Source organism: Saccopteryx bilineata, chromosome 5 (assembly GCF_036850765.1).
Source record: "Saccopteryx bilineata isolate mSacBil1 chromosome 5, mSacBil1_pri_phased_curated, whole genome shotgun sequence".
Lineage (NCBI taxonomy): Eukaryota > Metazoa > Chordata > Mammalia > Chiroptera > Emballonuridae > Saccopteryx > Saccopteryx bilineata.
The window spans coordinates 140,191,482-140,217,239 of NC_089494.1; the positions used below are offsets into that span (position 1 = coordinate 140,191,482).

General features: G+C 44.4%; 1 protein-coding gene across 22 annotated transcripts in view; it reads right to left on the bottom strand.

Annotated features, from left to right (window-relative positions):
• Positions 1 to 25,758, bottom strand: part of KIAA1217 (KIAA1217 ortholog) — a 623,712-nt gene that overhangs the window by 67,612 nt on the left and 530,342 nt on the right. For 19 of the 22 annotated variants that reach the window (XM_066233561.1, XM_066233566.1, XM_066233573.1 and 16 more), the window contains one exon: positions 4,104 to 4,936. In XM_066233561.1, the coding sequence (XP_066089658.1) occupies positions 4,104 to 4,936 (833 nt within the window). Of the gene's footprint in view, positions 1 to 4,103; positions 4,937 to 11,577; positions 12,024 to 12,103; positions 12,223 to 25,758 lie in introns of those variants that run through there. The other 3 variants (XM_066233567.1, XM_066233569.1, XM_066233568.1) reach the window with 3 other exon arrangements.

A 25,758-nucleotide genomic window follows, 5' to 3' on the forward strand; every position in this document is an offset into this window, starting at 1 on the left:
CACTGCCACTGCATTCTGAGGCTCCCTCTTGCGTGTCTGTGGCTCCGCATCTTAGATGTAAAATTTCACTTCAAGGTTTTGTATACAAAGTACCATCAGACTCATTTGCTTTTGAACGTCATGAAACTGCAACAAATCGGTTTGGCAGTTTGTAGGACCCTGTGCTCACAAAGTTAGATGTTTAGGGGTTGAAGGCACCTTTAGAAAACACTCACATAGACTAACATATCTGAAATAACATCACGGTACAGGTGAAACAACAGGCTATAATTTTGTGCTTCGGTAATTGTTTTGCATTCTTGTTTTTAAATTTTTTCATTGGCATTGTACTCACATTCATTTTTTGAAAAAAGAATCTACCAAGAATTTTCTTTATATTCTTTCCTTATTTCTGCATAATTGTGCTTACGTATTAGCTGGGGCAGTTACATTTTAAATGACATGTATATATTTAGTAGGTAATTATGCAAATTCTACCATGTTTATGATTGTAAATAGAAGCTAGTACTGAAACCATTTTTAAAAAATTCTGGTTCAAACTCTCAGAATTCACATCTCTTCTGGGTGAAGACGAGGCTCATAGTTCTTACCCACCAGCAGACTATCACATATCAGTAAAAGGTATGGATTCTTTAATGGACCTGGACATTCTATGCCACTCATTGGCTTCGTGACCTTGAGTCAGTTACTTAAACTCTCTGAGCTCAGTTTCTGCATTTGTGAAATTGAGGTGCTGATTGTACACACCACACTCGGTCATGATGATTATATCCCATGATGTGTAAAGACTACTTAACCCAGTGTTTGGCCCATAAAAGGCTCTCAATAAAAGCTAACTACCAGCCTGACCAGGAGGTGGCGCAGTGGATAGAGCATCGGACTGGGATGCGGAGAACCCAGGTTTGAGACCCCGAAGTTGCCAACTTGAGCGCGGTCTTATCTGGTTTGAGCAAAACTCACCAGCTTGGACCCAAGGTCACTGGCTTGAGCAAGGGCTTACTCGGTCTGCTGAAGGCCCACGGTCAAGGCACATATGAGAAAGAAACCAATGAACAATTAAGGCAGGGGTAGGGAACCTTTTTGGCTGAGAGAGCCATGAATGCCACATATTTTAAAATGTAATTCCGTGAGAGCCATACAACGACCCGTGTACGTTACGCATTATCCAATAAAAATTTGGTGTTGTCCCGGAGGACAGCTGTGATTGGCTCCAGCCACCCGCAACCATGAACGTGAGCAGTAGGAAATGAATGGATTGTAATACACAAGAATGTTTTATATTTTTAACGTTATTATTTTTTTTTTATTAAATATTTGTCTGCAAGCCAGAGGCAGCTATCAAAAGAGCCACATCTGGCTCGTGAGCCATAGGTTTCCGACCCCTGAACTAAGGTGTTGCAACAAAAAACTGATGATTGATGCTTCTCATCTCTCTCCGTTCCTGTCTGTCTATCCCTATCTATCCCTCTCTCTGACTCTCTCTTTGTCTCTGTAAAAAACAAACAAACAACCCCTATCATTAGTAATCTTTTTAAAATAGCAGTCCTTGTAGGTGTAGTACTCAGCAGTACTCATTTCAGCCCAGTCATTCAGGTCTCTGGGAGGTAGAATTGTAGGTGAAGAGGAAGCATGACGAGGCAACTGTGGGGTGACAGGTGGGAGTACTGAGAGCAAGATCTCCAGACTCACGTGGTTTTTACTAGAGAACCGTTCTATGCACACTTCTGTCATGTGCCTGGGCTGAGTCAGTGAGGACGTTTAAATGTTTAAGTAATGGAGACTCTACATGTCGAGTGGACTGTGTATGTGTGTAGGCCTACAGGATAAGAGACTCCAGCCTGCTCATGTATTCACAAGCACTCCAATCCTACCCTCTGGAGATCAAGTTCTTCTGCTATTTCACATTTCATGGGGAAAAAAAGGCAAAAATGCATACTTATTTTCATAATTATAATCATAGGCTATAATATGGTAGTGATAATGACAGTATGTTTTAGGTGAACACTAATCTTCCTAGTCAATTTTTCTTATACTTGTCATTCTAGAAATAAGACAATTTAGATTGTTTAAAAAGGGTTTCTAACAGCCATAGAATTTTTCTGGGTTTTGGTAAAACAGTAACCCGAAGAGGAGGCAGAGGTCCCGAGAGAACTCTGGTGCCACTCAAGGCCAAAATTTTTCAAGACTTTGATACAATACAGAGGGGATGCCACATGTCAGCACAAAGTTCCTTCACTTGGTTCTCTCCCATCACTAAATCCTGTAAAAAAAAGCTGTGTTCAATGATGCTGGTTACGTTATACAGATGTGATAACAGCATGAATGACCCTGAGCTTAGGCGCTGGGAAGAAGTCAAACACTGTTGTTGACCAACACGCCCTATAGCCCAGCTGGGTGGAAACAGCTGGGTCTGGTCCACGGAGGAACCACACTCTCAATCCTCTCTGACCCACAAAAGGAATCACACGGGGGTGGGGGGGTGGGCTTAGGCCTTCACATTATATCCCTGAGATTAATCATTTTTATTGTTTCCTATACTAAATTCTTAGGATTCTAAGCCCCATCCTTTCAGGGAGGCACTTTCCCAACCAGTCCTGCACAGCCCACCGTGGAGGGTGGGTACCCTTTCTTGAAAGCACAGGGCACAGGCTTCTGAGCCTGAAGGCACATCTCCGTCAATTTCCCTCTAGTTGTGACATTGGTCTGTTCTAATAAGCCTCAGTATTTACCCCACATTCCTCAGCTGTCCGTGGTCACGAGAAGCATTCCTTTCTTAGATTCTTAAATTTTTGCTTTCTAAGGACTTTGGGAAGAAGAGAATGAACATCATTTTCCAATCCTTAATTTTTCTTAGTCCTAGTAATCAAACCAGCCGCCCCTGCTGTGTTTTCCGCAGTTGTGCGAGAGAGAGGATAAGAACATGTTAGTAAATAATCCCCAAACTTCCATGTTCATTCTCTTCCCATTCTCCAGGAATCCTTCCATGGTGACTGAACAGATAAAGAGAGATAGCCCTTTCATGATACAATTCTGCTAATGAGGACAGAGCTTTCTGATTTTTGTGTGAAAAAGTAAGATAGACAACTCATAGTCCATTCACAAATTCGGCCTTTGTTTTTACAAGGCTGCGTAACTGTAGTAAGCAATATTATCATTGTTTAGTGAGGAACAGGTAACAATGGTTCTTATAAGGTACTGAATGATTACACATCTAGATCTTATTTTTCATACTTCTTCCAAATTCATATATGACAACTGGCAAAAGGCTTATTAACCTTTCTTGGACTCAATTTCTTTGACTAGATTTTTTATGGTAATAATTATATTGATTTCTTTTAACCAATTCAGGGTAGAGAAATTCCTTCTATCAAAATAAGCTTTTCTATTACTATATGTATGACCTTTGGAGAGTTTTTAAGTAGAAGGTTCTGGGCTGGCATATTATAACAATATGAATATTAAAAAAATTTAAATGCCCAGAGTGTGTCATTCACTAGACAATGTTGCTGATCTCAGTATCTCTCTGGAATGAGTACTAAATCTAAACCATCCTATTTTTAATGCAAATTTATGTTTTATCACTCCCGCTGACAGCCAGTAATACATTCTTTCCATTTCCCAAAACCAGATGAGAAAACAAAATTTCACCGCACCAGGAGAAACACAAACTGTCATTTTCAACAGTTCTCCCATGAACCCTTCACTCCTTATTTTCTGTGGCAGATCAATTATTACGGGCTCTTGATCTATTTCTCTGAATGGTTTCCACTAATCACAATCTGCTTCCAAGTTATTCAGATACAGGTAACAATGACCCAGTCTGACCCACACTCGGGGGCACTGACCACTCGGGGTATGTCTGCCCTCTCTCAGCATGGCCACGGCCTGTCTTACTTGACACCCACCAGTTTAGAAACTACAGACAAGGATGGATTTCGACACCCCCCCCAACCCCCCCACCCCACCCCCGTTCCCTCTGCAGCATCCGCAGGGCACACCGCACTGGCTTGTGCTCCGTGGACACCTGTTCTCTTGGTCTGACCTCTGAAGAGCAACACTCCACACTGGGAATGGACCACCCTGGGCCACCATGGCCATCTTACCTGGTTTCTCTGTCTTTGGGTAATGTGGTGGTACTGTAAGCAAACATCTGCTTTTCCACTAGAGGAGGGCCGAGGTCCACCAGGCCCGACAATCCCGGGGTGGTCTGTGGCTTTTCAATATACACCAAGGTGCCTGGCTCCTTTTTGAAGGCCTGGCGGCTGGGCGAGGCCCGATCTGGCTGCAGGATGTGTAAGGGCCCATGGGCGTTGTGGTGAGCGTGCACGTCCACCATCCTCATGTCGCTGACTCGGTGAGGAGAGGCGGGGGGCGTTTTGGCACCCAGAGTTGGCAAGTGGCTATCTGGATATTTTCTAGATTTCTGTCTGTACAGTGACTGCTCCATATGCATTTCTGCTTGCAAAGAAGGATTGCAGTAAGCACTCGCTGACCGTATGGCCGTGCGGTGGTATGCAATGATGTGATCAGGGACGTCTAGCGGGTGCCCACCATGGGAAGAGGCTATGCTCATCCGTCCCTCATGGTACAAATAAGGGTCAGCACAGAAACCCTCATTCCGGTACATCGCCATGTTCTTGCCACTCAGGTCCTCATCCGGCTTTACATCTCTCCTCTCCAAAATGGCGCTTGGGCTGGGCGAGATGGATCTGGAGACTGGCAGGCTGGAGAGTCTGTCCCTGGGGATGGTGGCGTTGCCAGGGACCACCACTGGCCGGGGACCCCCATAAGGAATTCTGGATGGGGAGGGAGGCATGGAATGTGGCACTGGAGTGGAGGGGGGAGAGTTTGGAATGACATGCGGTGGGTGAGCGGTAGATCCAGGTCGAGGGGCTCCAGGCCCATCTCCTCTTGCATAAACAATTTCTCTCTGCATCTGAAAATAAAACAACAAATTAGAACATCTACCTTGATATTCCTATTTTTAGAGACACCTAAGTGTGACCGTGTGGCTTTCCTGATGTGAGAGGTTAAATACTGGCCCTTATAAGATGTCCACACCCTAATTCCTGGATCATGCAGCTATGTTCCCGTATGTGGCATAGGGACTTTGCAGATGCCCGTCTTTAAAAATGTTGAGATGGGGAGACTACACTGAATCATTCAGTTGGCCTTAATGCAACTACAGGAGTCCTTATACATGACAGGGAAGCAGCAGGGAAGGAAGTGTGGTGACAGAAGTGGGGTCACAGAGGCCCTAGAAGATGCTGCACCACTGACTTTGAAGATGGAGGAGGGGCTGTGGGCCAAAGAATGTAGGTGGCGTCTAGAAGCTGAGAAAGGCAAGCAATGGATTCTCCCCCAGAGCCTCCAGAATGGCCTGTGCACCCACTCTGCACATATAAGCTCCACAACTGTCAGATCATGCATTTGTGCTGTTTTAAGCCACTAGGTTGGTGCTAATTTGTTACGGCAGCCACAGCAACCAAATGCCCTTGATATAGAACTCAACACTGTGGGGTTTGGGAAGAAAGTAGTGCAGTGGTTTAAATTTTAAAGTCACAGCTTCTTAGAGTCAGTAAATGTGGGTCTACTCTATCCAAAGTACTAAAATTATCTTTTCTGAAACTTGTTCTGGGCATACTTCTAGTTATTGGTCCTGGAAAATAGTGAGTAAGCATCTTCGCCACCTTTCCAAGGTGGTACAATCCAGACACATGGGCAGAGAGGAAAAGGGCGTGCATGGGGAAACCTGCAGGGGGGGTCACTGACTCACCCTCTCCTTACTTGAGCCTATGAGCAACAGGGCTCCGAGAGGCTGGGAGAACAATGACCCAGGAGAGAAGGGGCACCTGGCAGCAGAGGGAAGGGCATCCCAGGCACGGTGGAGAGAAGAAACCCTGACACTACCTCCTCTGGGGCTGCCACAGGCTGACGAGAAGCCTGCCGGACTCACCACTGTAAGCCCAGTACTTCCTGCTCAGGCAGCAGTGACTTCTGGGCTGTCCTTACCACCAGTTTTGGAGAGCAGGGACTCCAGCAAGGTCCCCTGAGCTCCCCTTTAGAAGAAACAGTGGCTAAAGGATCAATGACTCAGAAATCACAGACACAGAGAGCAGACTGGTGGTTGCCAGGGGCAGGATCAGGGGTGGGGCAGGAGGTAAAGTAATATACACTTGCAGTTATAACAACAAATAAAATAAATAAGTCCCAGGGGTGTAATGTACGGCATGGTGATTATAGTTAATAATACTGTATTATACATTTGCAAGTGGCTAAAAGAGTGATTTTAAAAATTCTCATCACAAGAAAGAAAACTTGTAACCATATGTGGTGATGGATTTAACTAGATTTATTGCAGTGATTCTTTCTCAATATTCACAGATGTGGAGTCATTATGCCCATCTGAAATTAATGTCATATTACATGTCAATTATATCTCAATAAAAAGGAATCAACTTAATGGGGAGAGGGAAAATTAGTTTGCAATTATACTGCTGTGTTTAGCAAGGGCAGAATAAAAAATACATATTAAGTTACCATATAAGTATTTGATACTTTTTGTTTCTGTCAAAGCCCAAAAATCTCAGATGCTCACTGAGATCTGTCCAACTGGATATAAGGGAAAGGACAGCCAGCCTTGCAACCTCTCAAGTTCATCCTCCCTGCTCTGTTTGTGCTGTCAAGGGAGCCCACACTCCCATCCCGACTTCTGGGAGACCTGACAGACCAGGAGGGCACACATGGCTGGGGGTGGGTTAAGCAGGAGATGAGGGGCGAGGAGGTAGTCTCAAGTGAATGAGAACAAGAGACCCATCGTGCAGGTGACAGGGAACGAGAGAATAAGGCGGAGGCAACAGAAGTTTGAAAATGAAGCAGAGCCCATGCCCTGAATACATATAGATTCCTTATCTTACAAACTCCTTCATCTACAGTATTTCCCAGGCACTAGCTTGAACCCAGGCATTATTCCAGCACACAGCTCTAAGAGGCCCAGACCCCTGCCCCATTAAGAGGGCACTCCTGCGCACCATCTTTTCATTGAGAATGCAGGGGAAGATTGGCGGGACTCCCGGTTTCCTTATTCTGTCTCTGGAAAGATCCAACAGTGCAGAAACGCTGACCTGAGAGTTTTACATGTTATGGGGGATTTCATAATGAGAATGACCAATAAAAAATGCAAGCAAGGTGCAAATATGTAGCAACCACAAGGAGCCCTGTCAGGCTACCTTATCTAAGCACCACTGGACTGGCTCCTCAGCCCTCTGAGCAGGGAGGCGGGTGACTGTTTTCAGGGACCTCAGAGTGCACCAGGTTCCTCACTGGCAGTTACAGCTTTACAGCTTTATTTCCACTTCCTCCAGCTACACACACACACACACACACACACACACACACACACACACACACAGGCTAGTCAGCTCCCCCTTTAAACTGAACCTGGGACATCCTCAAGCTGTCCTCACCCCAGGGGCTCTCTCCCCATTTCCGAGCCCTCGTGGATCCAACCAGAAGCTGAGGCTCCAGGTATGTCTGCCCCACACAGCGCGGCTGGTCTTCTCTCTGTTCACTAACCTTGGCCCTGTCATGACTTACTTGCTCCAGGGCATCCCCAAAGTGTGATGTTATCACTTTATGATAACAAGTTCCTGATTCTCACTCCAGGAGGGCTGGGGCAGCCATGGGACAGAAGTTTTGCATCAGACCACCACAGATCCTCTGTAAATACCTCCCTTACTCTATCTTCCACAAGGCAGGGCTCAATGAAAAGAAACTATTCAATACCAACTTGAAGTCTAAAGCCTTCTGGGGTGAGTCTGCAGATAGTAACTCAGAAATTGAAGCTGCTTTACATCCTAGAAACTGTAACATATCCACTGATGACTCTGATGACCAATAAGCTGTAACAACGGTTGAATTAAAGTATTTAAACAAATTGAAAAAAAATAAAGGAAAAAGGTTTGGTTCAGTGATGAGCAAAGTAGGCCTTCACAGGTCATCAAATAAATACAAGAGGGACTGGTTCAGCCAGCAGAGCATATCTGGCCCGATTTTCCATGCAATCAAACAATACAACACAAAATCAACCCAAATGAATGTAAAGATAAATGTATCATATTGATTCAAACATGCCACTGTGTATAAAGCAAAATATAGTGCTCAAGGTGAATCAGGTGCAATAAATGGTCAGCATTGTTATCATTATTCTAATTCTAAAAATTAAAGGGGGTTTCAAATGTCTAGAATCCACTTAAGATGAACAATAACCCTTACAGGGCTCGTCACTACTCTGTTTTTTTCTCTCCTTATCTGGCTTTGGATTACATCTTAATTTGGGGGATCCTGACCCCAATTAATACACATCAAACACCCCCCCTTTTTCCTGGTGATAATAAAAACAGACATCAAGATTCTAAATACAGAACTATCTAGAACAGTGGTAGTCAACCTGGTCCTCATGGTGGGCGGTAGCGGAGCAACCAAAGTATAAATAAAAAGATAGATTTAACTATAGTAAGTTGTTTTATAAAGATTTATTCTGCCAAACTTAGCAAAAATATGACATAAAGTACTTGGTAAGTCATTATTATTATATGCTTTAATTTGCTGTAACTCTGCTTTATAAAGTTTATAAAGTAAAGTTACTTCCCTACTTTATAAAGCACCATTACTATGGAACCAGTGGGCGGTTAGAAAATTTTACTACTAACAGATATACAAAAGTGGGCGGTAGGTATAAAAAGGTTGACTACCCCTGGTCTAGAAGAATAAAGACTATTATTTATGAAAGAAAATGTAAAATTAACATTATTTCATGAAAATTTGAGTAAATTTCTTTCAAAACAGGGTGCCTACATAGGTATTTATAATTACTTCTGCATAGGTGTTTAAAAGCATGTTTGCTGATGTGAAAAGATGTGATATGGTTAGGAAGTACATTATATAACTAACCTTTAAAATAAGAGATGCAAAAAATCTCAGAAAAAAAATCTCATTAGACTGTCATGACCTCATGTGTAGGCAAATACAGAAAGAAATGTAATCATTAACAGTAATTCTAATTGGCTGTGCATCCATATTGGGAATGTGGGTGATTAGTCAAAATATTTAACATCCAGTAGCCAAAATCGCATGGGTACCAACCAACTAAGCAGAATGGGCCCTCAGCCAGAGGGAATGAATCCTAGCCACAGCAATTGGTATCATGTACCTAATGGTAAGCTGTATGTTATCCTGGCCTTGTCCACTTCAAAATAATCTTGCCATCATCCAACTGGAAGAATCATTGTCCACCTGATTTATCCCCAGTGGAGGTGCATACGAGCATTCAGCCTTGGCAGAACAGGTCAATCTAACGCTGAATGTCTTTATCAGCACGGGATGGCTTAGAGGTTGGAAGCCTTTGGCAGAATTCTTACGTTGGTTTGCCAAGCTATGACTGAGTTTCCAAGACTGTGTTCTAAAAAGAACCCTGATAATTTCATCCTTGGCTCCACAGAGAGCCCACGGAGAGAATGACATGATGTTCCCATTATGCAGTGGGAAATGTTTTAAACCTACTACTAGAATGAACCCTTAAAACTGGATAACTTGAGTTCATACACTAAAGCAGTGGTCCCCAACCCCCGGGCCACGGACCGGTACCAGTCCATGGGCCATTTGGTACTGGTCTGCAGAGAAAGAATAAATAACTTACATTATTTCTGTTTTATTTATATTTAATTCTGAATGATGTTTTATTTTTAAAAAATGACCAGATTCCCTCTGTTACATCCGTCTAAGTCTCACTCTTGACGCCTGTCTCGGTCACATGATACATTTATCCATCCCACCCTAAAGGCCAGTCTGTGAAAATATTTTCTTATATTAAACCAGTCCATGGCCCAAAAAAGGTTGGGGACCACTGCACTAAAGGCTATGGACCAACTAAAGGCAACTCACTCTTAGATGAGGTGGAAGGTATGGATGGGGAGATGAGAAGAGAGAATCATTTTCAAAACTTCTGTGTGATCACCCATGGAGACTGTTTGCTATTCTAATAAAAAGTGGACTTCTTTATATATTATATAGTCACTGTCTCACCAGCTGAAACTGGGCGATGATCAAGGTTCTAGAATTCATACTTTGAAACCCCAGCCTTTTACGTTAGTGTTCTCTCCACGGAGATGTATTCCTAGAATCAGGCTCCTACATAGTTTTGTGGGTTTTTAAAAAATTTTTTCTGTTAATAAGTAAAGAAATATTATTAAATACATACTGGGTTTTTCCTGCACTAGTAGTACTCAAAGCCAGTCCCTTGAGTCAACTTTAAAGGTAAAATTTATAAGCAAAACTGACACATACACACACACAGTTGCTATGTACCTTAACATACTTGAATCCCTCAATTTCCCACCAATTACTCTATCTTCTCACTCCTCCTAGGAAGTTAAATGTTCTGGATATATTATTACTATTGACACACTTGCACCACAAGATTTCAACAGTAATGTCTTTATGTGAGCTTTAAAGAATATAATTTTCCATCGAGACAGAAAGGAACTACACACAAAGGTAAATATTCTTTTAACACCTTCCCTGGCCAGATAGTTCAGTTGGTTAGAGCATCGTTCCAAAGCACAGAGGTGGCCGGTTTGATCCCCGGTTGGGGCACATGCAGAAGCAGATTGATATTCCTGTCTCTCTCTCTCTCTCCCTTCCTTTCTCGCTAAAATCAATAAATAAAAAATTCAAAAATAAGTAAACAAATAAACACCTTACTAGAACATAGCACAGACAACCTTTTTGCCTGCACCTGGGCCCAGACAAGGGAAATGTTCATTGCTACGCACCAGCCACACTGGCACTGTATGGACAAGGCGCTTCTCCACCATGCATCTACTGTGTTGGTCATGGTCTCTCCCTCCTCCCATGACTGCCCAAACCATTGCTGTCTCTGTGTTGAGTCCTTTCAGTTCTTGTAAACAGCCTAGTTGCTTCCAGAGCCCAGCACCATGGCCCTGGCTAAGGGCGTTTGCTGTTCCTGACCACAGCTCACAGCCCAACATGCTGCTGGGCCTGAACTTCCTAAAGACCAGAAGAAAATCTAGGGCAGTTTCAAATGAATTGCCTAAAGTGTGAGCTAGAAATCCCAACATATATATATATATATATATATATATATATATATATATATATATATATATATTTTTTTTTTTTTTTTTTTTTTCCCCCAAGACACTGTAAGTTAAATCAAATATTACTCATTGAGAAGTTTCTTGAATGTAGGATAAGAGGGGGAAACATCTTACAATTATTTCTGGGAAAAAACTATCTAGCATATAAAAATGTTTATTTCAAATCATTTTGGGAAACTGTCTCATGTAATCATGTCTTTTTGTGGAGCATTTAAAATACACATATTGCTTGCAGAAAGGGAATATTATGTACAGTTTATTTTATTTCAAACCCCACCCTTTGAAGTCTAGAATTTGTAAACATCCCACTCAATCAAACCACACAATGAAGTAACCGGAAAAACTGAAGAGAGGATTCTTAGGAGCCTTTTTAACTCAGAAAGAATTAAAAGCCACTTACTGTTTCTTACAGAAATCACCTGTGTAACTAACGCCGTGAGAAATCACATTGGCTGGGCTCCCAGTGACATGGTTTCTTTGTTTGCTGGCTTCATCCAAATCCTCAGTTCCACACTTGGATATTTGGGACAGCCCTCTCTTCAGAGAACTCCTGAAGGACACAGGTCCTGCTCTGCCCCCAGCTCGAGCGACTGCACCCAGTCAGGACCATCCTGTTCTAGTCAGTCTTCTAGAAAAAGCTGCCACAAGCATGGATACAAAGTCATCCTCCCTATGATAAGCCAATTTCCCCTCCCCTTGGAAATTAGTCACTAAATAACCTCAGGCCACATCCAACCACGGGCTACAGCATGGGTGACTCAGTCCTTTAACAACAGCTTACATGGAAACACACCAGCGAGCGAACTCTGAGAAGCCTAGGTAGATGGGTTAACAATGGAGAAAACATAGATTCACTAAGGCAAACAGGATAGCTCAAGCCAGCAAACAACCGGCCACTAGCAACGGAATCCACCAGAAAACCCAACCTGCAAATTATCCTGAGGACCGACTCCCGGGTCAGCGCCCGTGGAGGGAGGGTGCCGCTGGGGCAGCCTGGACAGACCAGCGCTCATGCCCGCTGCTGCCTGACTTGTGAAGTCTCTAGATTGGCATCGGAAGGAAACGTGAGCCAATTCCCTTGGTTTATAACACCGGAGGGAAAACAAGAGGGAGGAGGCTGTCTGTCTATTCATTAACCAGCCCAGTTTACCTAGCTGAACTTTGGATAGGAGGCATTAATCAGCCCTACGCAGTGCCAGGCAGGCTCTGCTGTCCACCATCTGGAAAACATACCTGGAAGGAGAGGAGAGCTAGATGGGGCCAGCCAATGCTTAAGCCGAGAGGGGATTTGAGAGAGGAAACCAGAGCCTTTCTGCCCCACCCTCAACAGCATGGAGGAGGAGGAGGCAGAGGAGGCAGAGGAGGAGGAGGAGGAGGAGGAGGAGGAGGAGGCCAGGGTTGTCTTCAGAAACCTCCACGGGCAACCGCGTCAGAGCAGCTGTCCTCTTCCTGGTTAACAGGCACAGGGGCGTGTGTGTTCTCGACAAGAAGTGGCTTGTGCAGGACTCAAAGAAGGGCAGGTATTAACACATTGCTAGCAAAAGATGAGGGAGGAAAAAGGCATTTCCTTAGCTTACAGGTAGCTCTGTGAGTCACCGGCATGCTTTCTGAGCCCTTGGGGACGGAGTGGAATGACAAAGTGGCAATCCAGTGAAAGTCACTCAAAATGCTGGGCTGGAAGACTCCGCAGGCTCAGGCCACACCCCATGACCACACTCTGGGCAGCCTGCACATTTTTCAAACATTTTCAGGCTTTTAGAGGTTGTTCTTGCTGACCAAAAGAATTCCATGACGTCTCTCAAGTTCAATTTCAGTCAGTATTGCAGGCTTTCTCAAATACTGTTTACAGCCATTGAGATGCTTTGTGGTTATTAAGGGGGGAGGAGAAAGCACATGACATCGCCACCCTCCTAGGATGTCTCATTAGAAACAATATTTGGATGAAGTGGTTGTAACAGATGCCACCTAAGAGGTCAGAAAAGAGGAGAAGGAATGCAAAAACCCTTGTTTTGATTTTTAATCTAATCAGCAGGAGTTTGTTATTTCCTGCCTGAGTATGGGAAGCACGCACCGTCAGCCCTCAACGCATCTGGTATACATTTAGCAGGTTTTGTTTCTTCGGTCCAACGTGAGCTTTCCAGGAAGGGGGAGGAGGGCTGGCCCCCCTTGTCTGATTAAGCCGTGGTTCCGCCCCGATCCATTCCTGAAGACTCTGCTTTTGGCATAAGACATCTTAACGATCAGGGCTCCTGTATGAATTAGCCGCTGTTTCTACGTGCAGGACTGCTTGTAAAGGGAACGAATGTGAGTGTCTGGGTCGTGGCCCCTCCCCAGAAAACAGCAGCACTCAGCTCACCGCTGTGTGGCTAAGTGCATCGTGCCCTGCTCAGCACATGAGCCCACGTCCGCTGTTTCAGGGACAGGTGGCTTCTGTTGACCCTGTTACCAGTTGGCTGGTGGGTGCAAGGTGAGAGAGGGCCTGGCTCGCCTCTCCCATCTCCCCTTCCCTGTGGGGTTTCACTTTCAAGGCTTCGGGCATTGTCTCCAGAAGGCACACGGTTCCCTCAGGGCCGGAGCTGTAATTCACCATCAGGACTTTGAAAGCTCGTCCAACCCTGAGGTGAATCAGAAGTTCAGTGCTCTTGAGCAAGAGGCATGGAGCTCACCCATAGGAAAGGGGAGGGATTCAACAGCCTCCGTGCTGCCTGAGGAACCAGGGAGGCAGACTTCCCAAAGTCCTGTGCCAGGCAGGACTGGCTCCACTGGAGTGGCTTGCACTTGCCAGAGAAGGGGACTTCAGGGGAAGTCACCGCAGCCCAACCATGAACACCCCACACTCAGGTTTCCTTCCTTCACTGGACCCTCCTGGGAGGGGCCACCCTTGGGATGCCACAGCATTTGTGAACCTGCTCCTCCCAGCTGTGTATAGGGTCCCACTCTTCACTCTCCCCTTCCTGTCACTGACTGACCAGCACTTTAGCAAAGGGGAAGCGATCTCTTTCTTTTGAATTACTATTTAAAAAGCAACATGCTAATATATTCAGCATTACCTCAACAGGAAATACTTTTTATGCCCTGGGAAGGCTGAGAGTCTTGAGAAGTTTATTCCGATTTCCATTTTCTTATTAATTTCTTTATTGGCTTTCACAAAATTAAATAATGCTAAAGGAAAACCTAAAATGTGCCTACCAACAAGAAGACCACATTGCAGATGGAAAAGACCATGATGTTAAAAAAACATTTCCAGTTCATCTTGCTTCCACTGTTAAAATTGGAATGATGGTCATTTGTGAGGTCTTAGTGAACCTATTAATATTTCATCTGATCATGAATGAAATGTCTTCCAGACATGAGAAAGAATGACTGTTGCCAAAATTACTTAATTCTCAGGGAAGAGGTGGTCCAGTCGGTGATTAATTTATGGCTATATTTAAGATAAGTGTTATTTACACAAATATTTTGACACAGGGGACTCTGCTGAGCCCCCCAGTACCAGACCTGAATGACCTCGTATTGTGGCCAGTGGTGATTAAAGATTCAGTCTGGAACAGAGTAAAGAGGTAATGTTAGATAAATCACTTCACTTCTAAGCCACAGTCAGTAACTACAGAGCTGCAGGACAGATAAAAGAAAAATGTTCCTCCCTCACTGATACTAAATCTTCTGTTGGGATACTCCTGCCTTATCCAGGCCAAGGACAACCATTCCTTTTGTACCTAAAATAGTTAGTTTGTAAGATGATAACTTTTTTCTACCACTCATTACAGATGGTGCAAATAACGCCCTCCCACTAGTCTCCTCCATCTCTGCATGCTGCCCATTTCCTGGATGGACACTGGTCCCCCACAGGAACCCCTTTGCTGCTTTTCGCTTTGTTGTTAGTAAGTCATCTCTGTCACCCAAATACAACTTTCAGTGCCTCAGGCTGTATTTGTCTTTTTATGACAGTTCTCTAAACTCCAATTTAACTTGTCAACATACTTTCTGCACTACAGAATATGTGGCTTGATTTAATTATAACCTTTTTTATTGTACAAAGGATTACTTGAACACACATACACACACACACATACACACATGATAATCATCCAGCAGTTTGCAGTTTACACAGTTTTTCGATTGTGATTTCATCTTACGGGCCTCAGAAACACACAGGTGGCATATCAACACACCCATCTAAGTGGGCAGGAAGTGGATGGGTAGGGAGCTGGGAACTCAAGCAGCAGGAACCCCTGTCCTCAGCCAGGCCGCAGTGTCGCTGCTCCCTTCACTGTTCAAGTGTGAAACCGCGTGTCCTCCAGGACTGTGGGAGCCGCTCTGAGAGGAATCGTGTTCCCCAGGCCTTCCCTCCCGGATTACTGAGGGTTTATTTGTTTGAGTTTTGGCCTTCTGTGTGTAGCATGGTGAACACTGCTGGAGAAATACCTCGCTGGTTTCACTGACAGGTGAGGTTTTCACAGCAAAGCAAACAATAACTGGGGCATATCAGTGGGCTTAGGATCTAACTGCCTGGGTACTTGTGACTTACTAGTAGGTTTTATCTTCTTCCTTCAAAATTAGTCATATTAGTTATATAATTAATACATTCTATTCAAATAATATACATATTTAGTATACATTATGCTTATATTATATATACATGTATTTATATATTATGTACCAGTATTTTTTTTTTTAATTTTAGTGAGAGGAGGGAGGCAGAGAGACAGACTCCTACATGTATCCCAACTGGGATCCACCTGGCAAGCCTACTGGGGGGTGATGCTTTGACCATTTGGGGACGTTGCTCCATTGCTCAGCATCAGAGCCATTTTTTTAGTACCTGAGGCAGAGGCCACAATGCCATCCTCAGCACCCGAGCTCAACTTGCTCAAAACAATTGAGCCATGGCTGCAGGAGGGGAAGAAAGGGGGAGGTGAGGGGGGAGGAAGAGATGGTTGCTTCTCCTGTGTGATCTGACTGGGAATCCAACCCAGGAAATTCAAATGCCGGGTTGACACTCTACCACTGAGCCAATAGGCCAGGGCTATGTATCATTAATTATCACTCTATAGATACCACTTCATCACTAGTGATGTTATATATATATAAATACACACATATATGTATATATACACACAGATGTTTTCATTAGTCACAGATACCAATTTACTAATGGGATAAAATATCTGGGCCTTGTCTGCTTAACACTTGTTACTATAATGACCCCCATTCTGCTACTGGTAACACTTCTGAGACCACCCCTTTCAGATATGCTGAATTTCTGACAGAGGCATTCCATCTCTATCATTTGCCCTATGTCCCTCTTAACTTCCATTAGAGAAATTGATCAAGTTGATTATGTTGTAAGTGAAAAAAGTTGATATATTACATAGCTTTAGGTAATCACCACAATAAGAATTAAAAAGATATATTAGTTTGATGATATAACATATCTTCAACATAACTAAACTTAAAACAACAAATTGATGATGCTCTATACAGAATTTTATGCTTTACAGCTGTAGTGTAGAAAAACAAATATGCCTGACCAGGTGGTGGTGTAATGGATAGAGCGTTGACCTGGGACGCTGAGGACCCAGGTTCAAAACAACTGAGGTTGCTGGCTTGAGTGCGGGGTTGCTGGCTTGAGTTTGGGATCATAAACATGACCTCATGGTTGCTGGCTTGAGCCCAAAGGTCACTGGCTTGGCTGGAGCCCACCCCCACCCCAGTTAAGGCACACATGAGAAAGCAATCAATGAACAACTGAAGTGCCACAACTATGAGTTGATGCTTCTTATTTCTCTCCCTTCCTGTCTCTCTCATTAAAACAAAAAACATATTTTTCAAAGACCAGTAGAGAAAATGGTGGTAAACAAACTGATGAATGGTAGATACCAAGTTGGAAAACAAATGGTCCTCTATTCTTGGTCTTTCACTGTTCTCTCACAATGTAGCTACTCAAACCTTGGGACTTCCATTGCTTGCTTTCATTAAACCCTTTCTAACATGTCAAGAAGCTTCAGCTTCTTAACAGCAGGTGTCCTGGGCGGGCTCAACCCCTTCCGACTGGCTTTCTGTCCCTGCCTGCCTCCTCCCTTCCTCACAGCTCTCCTGAAACCCACTCCGGGCACCTGTGTTCTAACAGTGACCCTCTGGAATCAGCCCTCTGCCTGCAGTCTGCTCGGTTTTTACACTGACTGCAGCAGGATATGCGCTGGTTTCTTTACCAGGTAATAGAACAAACACACAGCACACTGTGAGCTCCGTCAGCAGAGCCCGTTCGAAGGGGATTTCATAGATAGCCTCTGATGGAAGTTTTTTTTAGTGGTGTCATTATTTTGATCCTTGGCTGAACAATACTAGCCAATGTGTCAAAAAAAGAAACGGCTGTGAGAAGGAAGAGCCCCTGAGGATAACACTGAAGGTCAATAATTCAACAAATCCACCAAGTTCAATTTTCCCTCAAAATAAACATGAAAAAAAACCCCAAAAACCGATGATAGAAATCTAGATCGAAACAGTCCTCGTGCTGACCCTTCCTGGGTCCAGAAGAGCCACTTGATCTCCTCTTAACAAACTTTTGAAGCCAAAAGAAGTTCCATGGGTATCCCAGGTCTATTGAACTAGTGAACTAGGAAACGTCTCTTGTGTAAGACTGAGGATAGATGTCATTTATTAAATAATTACATACATAAACTTTCCTCATTCTCATTAGTTATAAAAGAACTTAAAGGGTTCCATGTTTATAAATTAAATGAATACCTTTGAAAATCCATCTGTTTCCCCTGGGTTTGGCTGGAGTCTGTGGCAGAGAGCATAAGAGTACCTGCTCGTGTGGACCGGACCAGGGTCCCAAATCCCTCTTCAGGTGTCTTTTTGCAATCAATACAGCGTGATAAGTGCGAAGAACACTAAACAGGGAACCATGGAATCTGTGCTCTGGACCAGGTGTTAACATCAAGTTTTTAACTATAAATAAGAAGTCTAATCTTGCCTGACCAGGCAGTGGTGTAGTGGATAGAGCATCGGACTGGGATGCGGAGGACCCAGGTTCAAGACCCCGAGGTCGCCAGCTGGAGCGCAGGCTCACCTGGTTTGAGCAAAGCTCACCAGCTTGGACCCAAGGCTGCTGGCTCCAGCAAGGGGTTACTCAGTCTGCTGAAGGTCTGTGGTCAAGGCACATATGGGAAAGCAATCAATGAACAACTAAGGTGTCACAATGAAATACTAATAATTGATGCTTCTCATCTCTCTCTGTTTCTGTCTGTCTGTCTCTGACTCTCTCTCTGTAAAAAAAAAAAAAAAAAAAAAGAAGTCTAATCTTGACTTTTTTTATTTTTTTCTGAAGTGAGATACAGGGAAGCAGAGAGACAGACTCCCGCATATGCCCAACCGGGATCCACACGGCATGCCCACCAGGGGGCAACTCTGCCCATCTGGGCTGTTGCCCTGTTGCAACCAGAGTAATCTTGACTGTTTTTAAGGTCCATTCCAATTATAATATTCTGTAGGTCCACAAAATGTTTTTGAGTAGACAGTATATAGGCAAAGCACAGGATTAAGGCTAATGATGAAAAAGGATCTGTAAAGCGTAATTTCTACCTTTGAAGAAATTACATTCTAGTAAGTAGAAAGCAGCCTGTACATTAATATTCAAAATAAGACAAAGCAAGAACAACTTTGGCAATTATCAAATGAGTATAACAGACAAATACTCCTGGAACCTACAGAAGAGTAAGATTCTTCTGGCTAGGGGAGTTGAGAAACACTTCTCTGAAGCGGTGAGATTTAAGTGAGTCCATAAAGAATGAGCAGAATGTTCCTGGGTAAGAAAGTTTCCTTTCTTAGGGATTCAAAGCAGGAAGTACAAGAGGTGGAGCAGTGCCAAGTGCCCTGGGCAATGGGTAGTTCTCCGACCCAGCCAGCAAGTTTCTCTAGGACAGTGCTTCCCACTTCAGCGTACATCAGACCCATCTGGAGGGCCTGCTAACGCACAGAGCACTGGGCTCCACTTCTAGGCTGTCCGATGCCCCAGCTCTGGGAGAGGCCCAAGAATCTGTCTTTCTAACCAGTCACCAGGTGATGCTGACCTGCTGGCCAAGAAACCACTCTCCGAGAACGATTTCTCAGAGACTAGAGAACACCTTCTACAGAAGCTCACATCAAAACATCCACTCAGCCGTGGGCTTGGTTAAATCCTATTTCAGAAAGCTGATTTTATTACACTTGGGGGGGGAATCGTAATTATCTAGAATTTCTTTCTTGGTAAACATTTTCAACCAAAGCTGCTCGGAGAAGATGGAAATAGGGAAAGGACACTCATATTTCGGGAAGCTTCCTGTTTACCAAATGTTTTCTAGAATTCTCTTATTTAATTCCCAGCTCATCCCCACCAAATAAATATACTCTCCATTTTCACAGCTGAAGGACTGGGACCCGGAGACTTCAAGGGTCCTACCTGGATTGAAGAACACGGCAGGAGTCAGTGAAGTACCAGAACAATTCTGTGCCCTATGTTAGGGAGTCAGTGTAGAGGCCTGACCTTCCTTGAGCTCTCTTCAAAGGAAGGCAGTGGTTCAAGAATCACTAAGATAGCCCTGGCCGGTTGGCTCAGCGGTAGAGCGTCGGCCTAGCGTGCGGAGGACCCGGGTTCGATTCCCGGCCAGGGCACATAGGAGAAGCGCCCATTTGCTTCTCCACCCCTCCGCCGCGCTTTCCTCTCTGTCTCTCTCTTCCCCTCCTGCAGCCAAGGCTCCATTGGAGCAAAGATGGCCCGGGCGCTGGGCATGGCTCTGTGGCCTCTGCCTCAGGCGCTAGAGTGGCTCTGGTCGCAATATGGCGACGCCCAGGATGGGCAGAGCATCGCCCCCTGGGGGGCAGAGCACCGCCCCTGGTGGGCGTGCCGGGTGGATCCCGGTCGGGCGCATGCGGGAGTCTGTCTGACTGTCTCTCCCTGTTTCCAGCTTCAGAAAAATGAAGAAAAAAAAAAAAAAAAAGAATCACTAAGATTAATATTATTTCCATCTAAAATCAAGTCCAGAAATACCTGAACAAAGTCATCGGTACTGAATGTTGCGAGTGGTACAAGAGAGAGGCCAGATTACTGTTATCTGCAAAAGTGGGGAGGAGCTGCCTTCCGAACAGGATCTCCAGGACAGCCAGGAGACCCACAGGAACGCTCCATTTCAAAGGAATACCTTTGTGTTTTCAGTTCAAATATCAAGTCAGTCAGCCAGCCAGCCGGCCAATGGACATAACTCAGAAATCTGAGATGGTCAGCAAAACCACTGCTGCTCTTTATTTGGATAAATAACAGCCTCAAAGACAGGCAGTTTGGGAGTCAGGCACACCCGAGGACTTCACATACAATCAAAGCTTCTCCCCGTCCTGCTTTGCCCAGCGGCAGAGTCAGCTGGGCTGTTGTAAAGCCAGTAACTGCGGCCACCATCACAGCCACCTAGCCCATGCAGGTTCACATTAAATTCGGACACACAGTAATGAAACAACGGAGCCAAGAACTGGTGGGCCATCAGCTTTAATCCTAGCTTGCACCCGGTGGGCAAGAAATACACACAGTGGGAAAACACTTCCCTTTCTATTCAGGGCTCCCAAAACCACTGACTTATCTGAGTTTCCTAGAATCAAAGGTTTCTAGCTCACCAGCCTTATTCACCTCTGTTTCCCATCTCCTTCTCTCTACACAAACTCTGCACAAACTGGCTTCTCCTTCAGCACTCTGCCATCTTGGCTGCCTCTCTTCCCCTCCATGTGGCCTTTCTCTGCTCTCCTCCCTAATGCTAATCTCAGGAACTGAGAGAGAGCAAGCTCCTGGTCTGCCTCACTTTATAGAATAGAAATCAAAACCTTTACTCCAATATACAAACAAGAACATCTCTGATACAAAGTCACTTATCTGAGGCATAATGGGATTCCTCATGAGAGTGCACCACCCCACATCAAAAAGTGTGGAAAAGGCTTGGTCTTAAAACTAAGCCTTAAGCTATAAGAATCCTGCCTGCTTACAGCCTGTCCCCCCACAACCAATGCAAACTAGAAGCGAGCAAACATATATATCATTATTTACAAACTTATTTGATTAATAGCCATGCAGGACTGTCAGCTGCTGTTTCCCAAGGAGCCTCCTCCTCAGGGACAAGACTGGCTTCCCTATGTCCCAGTGACAGACTGCCAGGCCTTTAATCATTCCTGAAACTGAGATGCTCGTGAGAAAACACAAGATAGCTACCAGTGTTGTAAGGTACCAAAAAGCTGCAAAATTAATATTGATATTCTAGGAGGAAAAGGTCAGACTTTCCTGTCCTTTCTTTGGAAAATGAAGAAAAAAGAATATAGAAGTCTCCTGACTTACAAGGATGACTAGGGTCATTTGGTTTTAAGTTCTCCGAAAGGATTAAGGTTAACTGAGGAATTCCCTTTTGCTTCCAATAAGAGGCAAAATTTACATACCACCCTACACTGATCTTAGCTCTCCCACTCTTCCTGGAATCCTGAGATTAACGTGAACCTCTAGGCCAGGGGTAGTCAACCTTTTTATACCTACCTCCCACTTTTGTATCTCTGTTAGTAGTAAAATTTTCTAACTGCCCACCAGTTTCACAGTAATGGTGATTTATAAAGTGGGGAAGTAACTTTACTTTATAAAATTTATAAAGCAGAGTTATAGCAAATTAAAGCATATAATAATAATTACTTACCAAGTACTTTATGTCAGATTTTTGCTATGTTTGGCAGAATAAGTCTTTATAAAACAACTTACTATAGTTAAATCTATCTTTTTATTTATACTTTGGTTGCTCCGCTACTTCCCACTATGAAAGCTGGCCTGACCAGGTGGTGGCGCAGGGGATAGAGCATCGGACTGGGATGCGGAGGACCCAGGTTTGAGACCCCGAGGTTGCCAGCTTGAGCGTGGGCTCATCTGGTTTGAGCAAAGCTCACCAGCTTGGACCCAAGGTTGCTGGCTGAAGCAAGGGGTTACTCGGTCTGCTGAAGGCCCGCGGTCAAGGCACATAGAGAAAGCAATCAATGAACAACTAAGGTGTCACAAGGAAAAACTGATGATTGATGCTTCTCATCTCTCTGTCTCTGTCTATCCCTCTCTCTGACTCTCTGTCTCTGTAAAAAAAAAAACAAAAAAAACTGGAACAACCACTAGTGGGTAGTAGGGACCAAGTTGACTACCACTGCTCTAGGCAAAGGAGGATAGATAGATAATAAAAGGATTTGTGAATGTCTTTGATTGTATGTGAAGCCAGTAGCCATGGCCACCATCAGAGCCGCCTGGCCCATGCTGGTTCGCATTGAATTCGGATAGTGGGTAAAGAAACGGAGCCAAAAGCTGATGAGCACCCGGCGGGCAAGTAAAAACACACACTGGGCTCCAAAACCCACTCATTCAGTGCTCACAAAGCTACTGACTTTATCCAGTTTCCTAGAATCAAAGGTTTCTAGCTCACCAGCCTTATTCACCTCTGTTTCCCATCTCCTTCCTTCTCCCTGCACAAACTCTGCACAAAATGGCCTCTCACTCAGCTCTCCACTATCTTAGCTGCTTTTTCTGGCCTCCTCCACGTGGCCTTTCTCTGCTCCGCTCTCTAATGCTAATCTCAGGAACGGAGAGAGCAAGCCCCCATTCTGCCCCCATTTTATAGTGCAGAAATCAAAACCCTTAATCCAACATACAAAATAGGGAAGTCTCTAATAAAAAGTCACTTATCTGGGGCATGATGGGATTGTACCACCCCACATCAAAAAGGGTGGGAAAGGCTTAGTCCTAAAACCAAGCCCCAGGCTACAAAGATCCTGTCTGCCTTCAGCCCACCCTCAACACACATTTATATCACCTGGGCAACAGGCTTCCATGTGGGCAGCGCCATCTTTAACAAAGTGAGCATAATATATTTTATCTGTCCAACATTGTATTACCTTGAAAGTTTTAACTTTCTTTGTAAATCTCCTGGACAAATGTTAATCTTGTTAAATGTAATGTAAATCTTTTTTTTTTTTTTTTTTTTTTTTGTATTTTTCTGAAGCTGGAAACGGGGAGAGACAGTCAGACAGACTCCCGCATGCGCCCGACCAGGATCCACCCGGCACGCCCACCAGGGGTGACGCTCTGCCCACCAGAGGGCGATGCTCTGCCCCTCCGGGGCGTCACTCTGCCGCGACCAGAGCCACTCTAGCGCCTGGGGCAGAGGCCAAGGAGCCATCCCCAGTGCCCGGGCCATCCTTGCTCCAATGGAGCCTCCGCTGCGGAAGGGGAAGAGAGAGACAGAGAGGAAGGGGGGGGTGGAGAAGCAAATGGGCGCTTCTCCTATGTGCCCTGGCCGGGAATTGAACCCGGGTCCCCCGCACGCCAGGCCGACGCTCTACCGCTGAGCCAACCGGCCAGGGCTGTAATGTAAATCTTGTTAAATGTTAATCCTGTCATGCTCCCCGCAACCTGTATGTAGTCAAAGGGTATATAACTAGTCTCTGAAATATACTCAGCCTGCACAATCTGGGTCTGCTATGCCCCGTGTCAGCCATATGCAGCGGGCATATTTAACAAATATCCTCCTTCAATAAAGCTCTTCAAACTTCATCTGGACTGGGTGTCTCTACTAAAACCCAATGGAGTGAGGTACGGTGCCTTTCAGAATCTGGGGTATGGTACTGTACAACATTTGGGGGCTTGTCCAGGATCCAGTGTTTTGCGTCACTGGGTAGAGACACCCCGAATCAGACGATCTCACTAGGGAGCTGCCCAACCCTGCTTGAATCTCGAGGAGAGGCGCCCTGAGGCGATTTCAGGGCTCCAAGTTTTCCTGTGGGTTTGGGCAGTTCTCCGGCAGACGCCTCTCAGTTCTCAAATTCCACAATTTGGACAATTCGACAGAAAAATCAAGGAGGCAGGTAAAGCAACTCTTTTTGCTTTATTGAATTTTCTGGCTTTCCTCTGAACTCTTGCTTTTGCTTTTCTGTTTGGGACTGGTACTGGTCTGGGACTAGGTGTAGGTAAAGTAGACTTGTGACTTTACTAATTTGTAACTCTAGTGTGTAGGTAAGGCAGATCTCCTGTTTTGCTGATTTGAAACTCTGGTAAGCTTGTAGGTAAGGTCAATCTAGAATTGTGGCCAATCTAGATTTGTGGCTCTGCTAATTTGTAACTCTGGAGGTGTAGGTGAGGTAAATCTTTTGTTTTACTGATTTGAAACCCTGGAGGTATAGGTAAAGCAAACCTTTTTGCTTTACTAATTTGAAACTCCAGAGGTGTAGGTAGAACAGATCTTTTGCTTTGCTGATTTGAAACTCCAGTGTGTAGGTAGGGCCAACTACTTTGCTGTTTGAAACTAGTCTATCTAGATCTATACTCTCCAAAGACCGAGGCGTCGATAGGAAGTCTGTTGGTCCCCCGCCTTAGGTTTGGGAGGCACCTAGTTGTGCTCTCAGAGAACCTGAGTGGACACATTTAGTGGTGTCCTCAGGAAGAGACCTAGTAGGGACTGAGTTAATACTGAGCTGATCAGTTCCATCTCAGGACTTTGTGTTTGTCGAGATCTCGTTCTTTGCTTTCCTTGTTTCTGTTTGAGAGCCCTGACTGATTGTTGAATGAGTGGGAATTTCTGGCACCTAAGCCGAAGTTCCAGGAACATGGCGGGGAGAGCATCTGAGAAGCCCCTGAAAGTGGAACCCCTTCCCTTGTCTATTGAGCTGTGTGGTTGTGTGTTTTGTCTCTTTGTCAGAAAATATCTCTAGTATGATTTTAATTGGAATAAGTGAAGCATGCTCATGTACATTTCTTGATTTATAATTTGTGTATGTAAAGTCTTTGTTTAATGTGTAACTGTGTCTGTTTTTAAGGCCTGAATTGAATTTTTGCATGCAAAATTGGAAATTTCTGGTTAAAAGTAAAAGAAAATTTGTAAAACAAGCCTGAAAAATATAAAAAATCTTTTCTTGGATCCAAAGACCTCTAGCTTCAGGGCACTCTACCTGACTTCTCCCCTGAAGAAATTACTCTCTTCTGTTGGTTCCTACTTCTTGTCTTGTGTCCTCTATAGTCAAACACTCTTTATTCTGGGTACTAGTTAACAGTCTGACTTAACTTTCTTGCTTTTATTAGTGTGCTAATTCCTGCCTTCTCTCTGGGCAGTTTGAAGTGTTTCCTTAGCCTCTGGGGCGAAGGGCTGGCAAGTAAGCGGTCTGGGTGAGAGAAGAGCAGGGCTGGACGTGCTGTGGGGGGAGCAGCGGGGCAGGGGCGCTGGAGTAAACTGGCAGGGACAACTAAGGGTGAAGTGACTAGAGAAAAGATAGAATAGAAACTAGTTTGAGATATCCACCTACTGACCAAAAGAAGTTTTACCCATTTGGAAAATACAGGGTAGGAATAGCATTAAAGATTAGAACTTTGGTTTAGAAAATCTTAGAAAAGGAAAAAGAACAGGGCCAGGTAAAAGGATTTAAGAATTAACAAACCATGAGTGTGGACCTTGCTGGTTATCAGTTCTTTGAAATGAATTGCAATTCCAGAATAAGTGATGGAATTATAATTAATAGGGTTATAGAAAATGGGATTATCAGGACAGTCCAGAAT